General features: G+C 41.1%; 1 protein-coding gene across 1 annotated transcript; it reads right to left on the bottom strand.

The window, feature by feature from the left end:
* Positions 1 to 1,434: 1,434 nt before the first annotated feature.
* Positions 1,435 to 7,066, bottom strand: LOC121609206 (extracellular calcium-sensing receptor-like). The gene is made up of 10 exons (XM_041940779.1): positions 7,042 to 7,066; positions 5,998 to 6,178; positions 5,420 to 5,714; positions 5,171 to 5,257; positions 4,656 to 4,925; positions 3,782 to 3,988; positions 3,411 to 3,680; positions 2,655 to 2,879; positions 2,433 to 2,556; positions 1,435 to 2,348 (listed from the first exon to the last, which is right to left on the bottom strand). The coding sequence occupies exons 3-10, from the start codon at positions 5,684 to 5,686 to the stop codon at positions 1,435 to 1,437; spliced, it is 2,364 nt and encodes a 787-aa protein (XP_041796713.1). The 5' UTR covers positions 5,687 to 5,714; positions 5,998 to 6,178; positions 7,042 to 7,066.
* Between the last annotated feature and the right edge of the window lie 1,072 nt (positions 7,067 to 8,138).

Raw genomic sequence — 8,138 nt, 5'->3', positions numbered from 1 at the left:
ATGCCGTTTTTTTGTTAAAGTTTCCCCTTCTGTGTTGTCTGGATTTTGTCACGTCCTGTTTTATTTTGAAGGGACATGTTTTGTTTCTTTGTTTGCTTTACTTCCTGTGTTTTCCCACCCTTGTGATTGTCTGATGTGTTTCACCTGTGTGTCATTCATGTTCCCCCTTGCGTATTTAAGTCCATGTCTTCCTCCCTGTCTTTGTCGGGTTCTTAAGGTCTTTCATAGCCATTTGTTCCTCCTTCGAGAGAGTTTTCTGTTCTTTATTTTATACATTGATAGTCATCTTAGTCTTATCCCCTGCTCTGTTGTGTTGCGTGTTTGTGTTAATTCAATGTTTCCTGGTGTTGTCTTTGTTCTCTGTGTGAATCCTTTTTTCCTAGTGTGTCTGGAATCATAGTTCCCGAGTTTTGGTTTTCATTGGTTTTCTTTGTGTCTAATAAATTTGTTTTATTTGAATCTGCGCTCCCCGAGTGTCTGCATCTGGGTTCACCTCTTAGTTTCCCCTTAAATTCCCACCTTCCTGACACCCACAAAAACAATCCAATCAGTGCAGTAAAAGGCCTTTAATTTCAGCTCTGCCTCACTGGTCCAGCTCATAGATTTGACCACAGTCTAACTAGATACTAGTTTCTGCCAGTAAGTCAGGAGAAGATGAAATGGACAGTGACGAGAGAGTCCCAAAGCTGCTTGGGGTCCTTTAACCCAGAATATGGTGTTATTATATCCTGCATTGCAGTGTCTGCAGCGCCCTCTGTTCGTCTTCACTGGTAAAAGGGCGATGAGGTCCTTGCATGCATCCAACGGTGGGTGTGCAGATGACCTTTTGGCTGGGATCCCATTTGATGGACTTCCATCACCTGATGATCTCTTCTGAGCACTCAAGGGGCTCCTTGATGTCTCTGTCTGCGTTTCTGAGCTATTGCCAAAAGATCGTCCTCGTCCTCGTCCTCGCCTGAAACTGTCTCCTGTTCAGTATCTCCTTCTTTGAAATATTGAGAGCTTTGCAGTCCCGCTTGTAGAGGAATGCCAAGGAAACCCACCAGGAGTGTTTCCATGTCACAGACTGGGAATTGTTCCAGGACAGGCTCCAGACAGCTCAGATGATAACAACACTGGGATTAGTTACGAAAAAAGTGATTTAATTATGTGTTTGACTTTTAGTCGAGTGAAAATTGAGGCAAAGCCATTCAAAGTCTCCAAAATGCGAGGTAATGTGATGAAAGAAATGGACAATGATAAAATAAGCGATCTGTTTCACACAAACATGTTCTTTATTGATTCCAGTTTCTTTACAGTAAAATCATTGCTGACGTTAAAAAGCAGGTAACTTGTTTTTCATATATTGACAATTTCAGGGGAAGATCTCAACAGAATGAATGAAGAATACATATTGGATCAGGCCAGTTGGTCATTTAACTGTAACTGTTATTTTTATGAGCTGGATTTTCCTCGACCCATTATAGCTTTCTTTGTGTTCCAGTCTGGTCTCAGCAGGATTATGTAACATTTGGGTCCAAACAGTGCTACCAAGAGGCCAAAACTGGAGGCCAGGATGGCAAACACCTCCACTGCATCTGCATATTTACCTGGAGAGTTGACATAAGCAGGGACAAAGGCCACCCACACAGCACAGAAGATCAGCATACTAAAAGTAATGAGCTTGGCCTCATTGAAGTTGTCTGGAAGATTCCTTGCGAGAAATGCTAACAGGAAGCTAAGGATAGCCAATAAGCCAATATAGCCAAGTAACACTGCAAAACCAACTGTGGACCCAACGACACACTCATAAACGATCTTATCATTGTGGTATTGAGTGTTTTTATGCGGAGCTGGTGAGGAAGAGACAAGCCAGGCTGTGCAAATTGCTGCCTGGATAGAAGTAAGAGCCATTACTGTCCCCCTCTGCTGCACAGCACCAAACCACTTCAGACTGGCTCCACCTCCTGGCTCGGAGGCCTTGAACACAGCCAGAACCACCATGGTTTTCACCAGGATGCATGAGACACAAAGCACAAAGCTGATCCCAAATGCTGCATGTCTTAGCTGGCATGTCCACAGTCTGGGACGGCCGATAAACAGCAATGAACACAGGAAACATAGCTTAAGTGATACCAAAAGCAGGAAACTCAGTTCTGAATTGTTGGCTCGTACCACGGGTGTGCTGCGATGATAGGTGAAGATCCCCAGGACAACAGCACTGATACATGTACCCAACAATGATGCAGCAGTCAAGCAGATACCCAGAGGCTCATGGTAGGAGAGGAACTCAATTTTCTTTGGCACACAGTGGTCACGCTCGGGGCTGGACCAGAAATCCTCTGGACAACTGGTGCACTCCATGGAATCTAACAAAAAGGGGAAGATGGTGAGGTACATTCTTGTGCAAGATGTAAAATACTTTTCAAAAAAAAATCATCATGAACACAGACCAGTCTCATTGCTGATCTTTCCCTCAGAACATGTGATGCAGTCAAAACAGCACTCAGGTTCCCCTTTCTTTCTGGCCATGCGGGTACCTGGAGGGCAGCTCTCACTGCAAACTGACTGGGGAGGCTGTATGGAGAAAAATCAACCGGTAGCTCTACATTATTCTATACTGCTAAGATCTAAAGTCCAAAAATTGGAAGGTTGTCTGAAAGAGCACAAACAACCTTGTTTGATTCAAAGTTCCAGAAGATTTTGTCTTCATCAATTGTGAGTTCTTCACCTTTGGAATCCGACCTTTTAACCTCACCCACATTCTGAACTTCAGTTCTTTCAGGGAGCCACAGCCAGTTGACGATATCATAGATTGGTAAGGCATCACCATTCTCATCAAATGATACTTGATCACCAAATTTTGTGGTGAAGTTGACCTTTTGCAAATAATGCAGAAGCTGGAAATGGATGACAGAAATAAAAATAAACAGATAAGAAGTGTGTCAGATTTTATCCAAGAGGAAGTTTATCTCACTGTTCAAGTGATTTGCAACAAAATCATGACCTTTCTACTGTGTAGTTTTTAGTATTGAGACAACCTGAAATTCAAACTGATGTTTTGTATAACTAACTTGTTAGCATTGGTCACAACCCTGTCACAAAATAAAATCGAAATGGGTTTAATTCTGCTATCTCTGTAATTAAATACTTACTTTTTGAAAGAAAATAATCAAGTTCATAGTTGTCATTCCAATGTCTTCTTACAAATATGTTTTAAAAAACATTCTGTACGAACAAAGTCAGTCAGTAAGTGCTTAACCGTGTAGCATCTTTTTTTAAAACCTGAACATGTGGTGTGTAAATTCATATCACACCTGCCATCGCTCCAGTTTTTGTAATTATCTCCACAAAAATAAATTACGAAGCATCTCAGGGTATAGTGGCTGTTTTCAGAACATAACCTGGTGCATTGAAAATTGATATCACACCTGCCATGGCTCCAGTTTTTGTAAAGTGGCACAGCTGTGCCCACTGAAAGGACCCCTCCCTGGTTCACACTGCAGCATGTCATCGAGTGCATACGCAAGAGCATACACAGCTTTGTAGATATTATACTCAGGCCTGAGATTTGAAAGATCCAAAAACTCAGTCCCGACCATTTCAATATTTTCCTGTCCAGTGCACAGTGCTCCTCCAGCTTCCACCAAACCTGCTGGATCAAATCTACATTGAAATGTGGATTCCCAAAACTGTCTCACCTGAAATACAACATATAATAAAGTCAATATTGGCAGAAATGAAAATATATTGTTCATGATCTCTTATTGTTTCTTATTGTTATTTTAGAACAAACTGAGACCATATTATTTCCATGGTTGTCATTGTCATTGTGGTCAGGTCGTATTTTCAAGAGGAACTCCCTGAGGCCTGGTATCTCTCCTCGACGAATGGCGATGCCCAGTGTGCCCCTCAGGTACGGCATGAGGCGAGGTGTATGGAGCACAGTCGATGCTGTCCAAGCTTCACTTGCTATCCACTGCCGGCCAGTCGCATTCTGTCTTGCCACCTGTGTATAGCATGATATAAAATATATGTTTCAGAGTTCTGCTGAAAAAAAATACTGTGTGCTTTGCAGCAAGTATTGATTTATGTCCAACAATTCCTTTGTTTGGCATTTTGTCAGTCATGTAAGCACAAATGTGAAAGATGTGACCCAGAATTTAACATACGCTCTGCATGTTGCTATCTATTTCAAACAAGGAGTGGTCAGTATAATCTTAGGTGCACAAACACTTCTGCTGTTTCATGCACAATAGTTGGGCTGAGTTTTCTCAAAATGCATAAATGTTCAGTTTTCTTTTTTTGTGAGCTTCCCTTTATCATGAAAACAACTTTTTTTTATGACTTTTACTTATAGCTAGCGGACATGTCATGTCCACACACTGATGGAAACCCTCAAATTTTTTCATGTTTAAGGAAATCGGAATCTTTAACAAGTGGAAATGTTTGTTTCATGGTAAAGGTACAGGTAAAGGTATCAAACATTGTCAAAGATTTTGACTTTACAGTGGCTTAATTGGAACTGAGATTTAATTGATCATTGATCATGATTGACAGGACTGTGTTTGGTGAATTTTGAATTGAGAAACTCAAAAACAACATAAATAAATCATTCATCATGTTATGTTTCTTAAAATCATTGATTTTGAAGTTATATCTACTGTCATTCCAACCTCTTCCATCAGATGAATCATATGAAACTCATGTGCAAACACCATAACCACACGAGCTGTTGATGTCTTTATCAAATGTACAATCCTCCTGAGTTCAGTTGATTCACTGTCCCAGGGTAAGACCTCTAAGTAGGCCAGACAACCTCCACCAGACTGAGTGAGGTCAGATTGGAAGGACCGGGCAACATGGAGTCCATAATCATCATCACTGACCAGGAGGCCTACCCAAGTCCAGCCAAAGTGTTTTAGAATCTGAATCATAGCCCATACCTAAATGGATATATCAATATGAATGGATTATTTTACAGAAAAATATACTAAAATTAAAGATACAAGTAACTTAAATTATTGTAATGAATATAAAAGATATACTCAAAAATGCTTCACAATGTAATCACACATAATTGACCTGATGAAGAGAAAAGAAAAGGTCTCTGTCATCAACTGACAATTTCTTGTTATACTGCCTGAAGCAGACATAGTTTAAAGGTCTAAACTCGGTCATGGTGATTCACCTGGAAAGCATCACTTGGGATTGTTCTAAAGAAGGATGGAAACCGTTGCCGATCACTCAGGCAGGAACATGTGGAAAAATAACTCACCTGTAAAGAAATAAACAGTATAACATCAAATGGTTCATCTCATGCAAGTCAGACCCAGTGGAAATATTTTCATATTTCAACAACGTATGACTTTTAAAAATGCCATTCATTCAAATGCAGTAAAGATAGAATAACTGAAAGTATAGAGGACGGGAGACTTACAATGGGTATTTTGTATAAACCCAGTACGTTGGAGGTAGCTATAGAAAATGTAGAGAGGGAATCACCAACAATCCCCAGGACTGGGGGGGTCCCAAAACAGTTCTGCTGAAGTAGAAACTGCTCCTCTCGCCCACTTGCAAGTAATAATGCAGCACTGAATCCAACAACAAGTGCACCACAGTTATCAGAAAGACTGTATCCCAGAGACACATTAGGGAGCAGATTGGAGTTCTTGTTGATCTCATCAATAGCAAAGGCCATGGTCATGGCCTGCCTGAAACCTAGAGTGTCAAATCTAGCACATAAAATACCGCTATTAAACACCAAAAGTATGATGGCTGTTTGAGAAGTGGGTTAATAAACAAAATTGCGAAATTGATGGATATTAAATATTACAGAGTTGCAAAAACACACTTTTATTTCAATAGTTATCATGTAAAGTGTTATAAAAAGTGATACTATTTATGTTTCATAAGTATTTTAGCACAGTGGCATTTTCATCCTTGCCATGAATAGTCTAAGCAGACAGCATAATTTGCACAGATCCAGGGTGTGTGCTGTATTTGTGTGAAACTTACCCTTTGCAGGTGGGCTGTTGTGGCTCTGAGGTAAATGTCCACTCAGGGAAAACAGAGCCATAGTGGACCTCAAACAGCCCACCGAGGACCACATCACCAGGCTTGTGTACTTCATTAAGATGAAACTTTCTCCGTAATTTACAAGATGAAGGAAAAGAGGAAGATACAGAGCAGAAAGAGAAAAAGAACAACATAAGGTAAACACAAGAGAGGAAATATTTGCCAGGAAGAGCTCCCATGACTGCCCTCCTCCCCTCACTACTGTGTCTTTGTCCAGCATTACTTAATTTTATATGTGGGGCTATGTCATCCCCATTGCATGCTTTCCGTCATTGTTTAATCTTTCACGCCACCCATTGGGGCGTGTGCTGTGGGGGCAGGACCTAAGACACCGGTAAACTTAGTTATGTTTTCCTAGCAAAAATAAAAAATATGTATGTCACTTTTTTTTCATCTTATATTGTTTTTGGAGTGATTTTGGTCAGTATTCAAATATATTTTCTAAATGTCCACAGATTGTAATCTACTACATAGAAATGATTCGTCGTCTATAAGTGTATAATTTTTTTTATTTTTTTCTCAATAAAACTTGTTATGTGTGCCATTGTAGTTTGGCAATACCTTTTTGGAATTCTTAAAGGTGTGCATCATGCTGTACTTAACCAAGTTTTAGCCAGGAATCGTGTTTTTCTAACCTGACGTGCCAGATGCAATGTTACACAGAACTGAAGTTGTCCTTGGAAACTGTTTGGAAAAGAGCAAGACATGCGTGGCCTGTGATTAGATGAACCATCTGTCAATCACCGTCTATCATGGGACAACTTGCTTGCAAGATCTTGCATGATCTGGTGTGATCTCGCTGATCCAGCTGCTTTGTCAGGTCAGTGTTGTTCTGAGAAATTCTCGTATATATGGAATTGTATAGTGTTGCTATTGTGACGGTGGGTGCAGAGAGAGACCCAGGAGCAGAAACGGAGAGGGTTAACAAAAGTTTTATTTTCACAAAAGGGCAATAACTCAAACAGTCGCTGGCAGCGTGAGGTCCAAACAAACACAAACTCAAAGAGGTCCAGAGAGTGCTGGGCTGTGTGGGCATGGGAGGCACTGGAACAGAAAGAAGAGAGACAAGCAATTACTCCAAACAGGTTTAACACGAGATCAAAAAGTACTTTACCACGAGAGACTCAAGACCAACTGATACCACGGTACGTGGAAGTATACTCTGGCGTCGAGGAGCGTCTCCGCAGAGATTAAATAGGCGTCCTAATTTCCGGAAGTGAACTCAGGTGTGCCCAATCACTCCTCGACGCATCGGGGGGGGGGAAGGGAGCCTCAGGAAAACAAAACGTAAAGTTAAAGCCAACACAACAGAACACAGGAAGTGGACCTTCAAATTAAATGCACAGACAATACCAACCGCCACAGCTATGGTATTATCATGAGCTCAATCAAAATTATTTCATTTGATGTTAAAAGACTCAATCACGAAGGCAAAAGGTTACATACTTCACTGTCGAGAAAGAGATATGTCTGAATGAATTGGAAAATAATTCTGCTTTTTGTGTTGTCCCTCATTTCTGTCTGACAGCATTTTTCTTTCCTCCCTCTCTGTCAGCAGGTAGAGCGTGACAGAGAGGTGGGCCTGATCTCCTCAGGAGCAAGCCTCATTAGATACACCTGCTCCTCATCAGTAATCACACCGGCTTCTTTAGCCATCACCAATTCGACTCCTGTGCCAGATTATTCTCCATGCTCTCGCCCCCACCAGTCTCGCTCCTGAGTGATCGCCTACCTCTCTCCGCATACCCATTGCCTAACTGTGATTTTCACTAATGAGTTTTGTCCTGGACACTACTTTCTATTCCAGAGTGCACTCTTCCCTTATGGTGATTTTGTGTTTGTTCTTTATTTTGCTACTTTCCCCTCTGCTGTAATTTTTGTTGTTGTTTCTACGAAGAGTGAGTTTTTCCCTGCAAAGGTGATTGTTTGTTCTATTAATTAATGGTTTTTCGAACGTCTCTGCAACTGGGTCCCGGCTCTCCTTCAATAACAGAATAATCTGGACAGAATGGACTCAGCAAAGTTGGAAAACCTCAAACGGGTGCTCTCGAGCCAAGCGGCCCTGGTAAACCAGCACTAGT

Source organism: Chelmon rostratus, chromosome 7 (genome assembly GCF_017976325.1).
Source record: "Chelmon rostratus isolate fCheRos1 chromosome 7, fCheRos1.pri, whole genome shotgun sequence".
NCBI classification, from domain to species: domain Eukaryota; kingdom Metazoa; phylum Chordata; class Actinopteri; order Chaetodontiformes; family Chaetodontidae; genus Chelmon; species Chelmon rostratus.
The sequence above is the reverse complement of the archived record's forward strand: the minus strand, read 5'-3'. Positions and strand labels throughout refer to the sequence as shown.

What these genes read in the sequence shown, in the direction of transcription:
- LOC121609206 (XM_041940779.1), bottom strand. Translation starts at nt 5,686, where the DNA reads ATGACCATGGCCTTTGCTATTGATGAGATCAACAAGAACTCCAATCTG. An exon ending in TCCCAAGTGATGCTTTCCAG is followed by an intron (nt 4,926 to 5,170) that starts GTGAATCACCAT and finishes ATATCCATTTAG; the next exon opens with GTATGGGCTATGATTCAGAT. An exon ending in ACAACCATGGAAATAATATG is followed by an intron (nt 3,681 to 3,781) that starts GTCTCAGTTTGT and finishes GTTGTATTTCAG; the next exon opens with GTGAGACAGTTTTGGGAATC.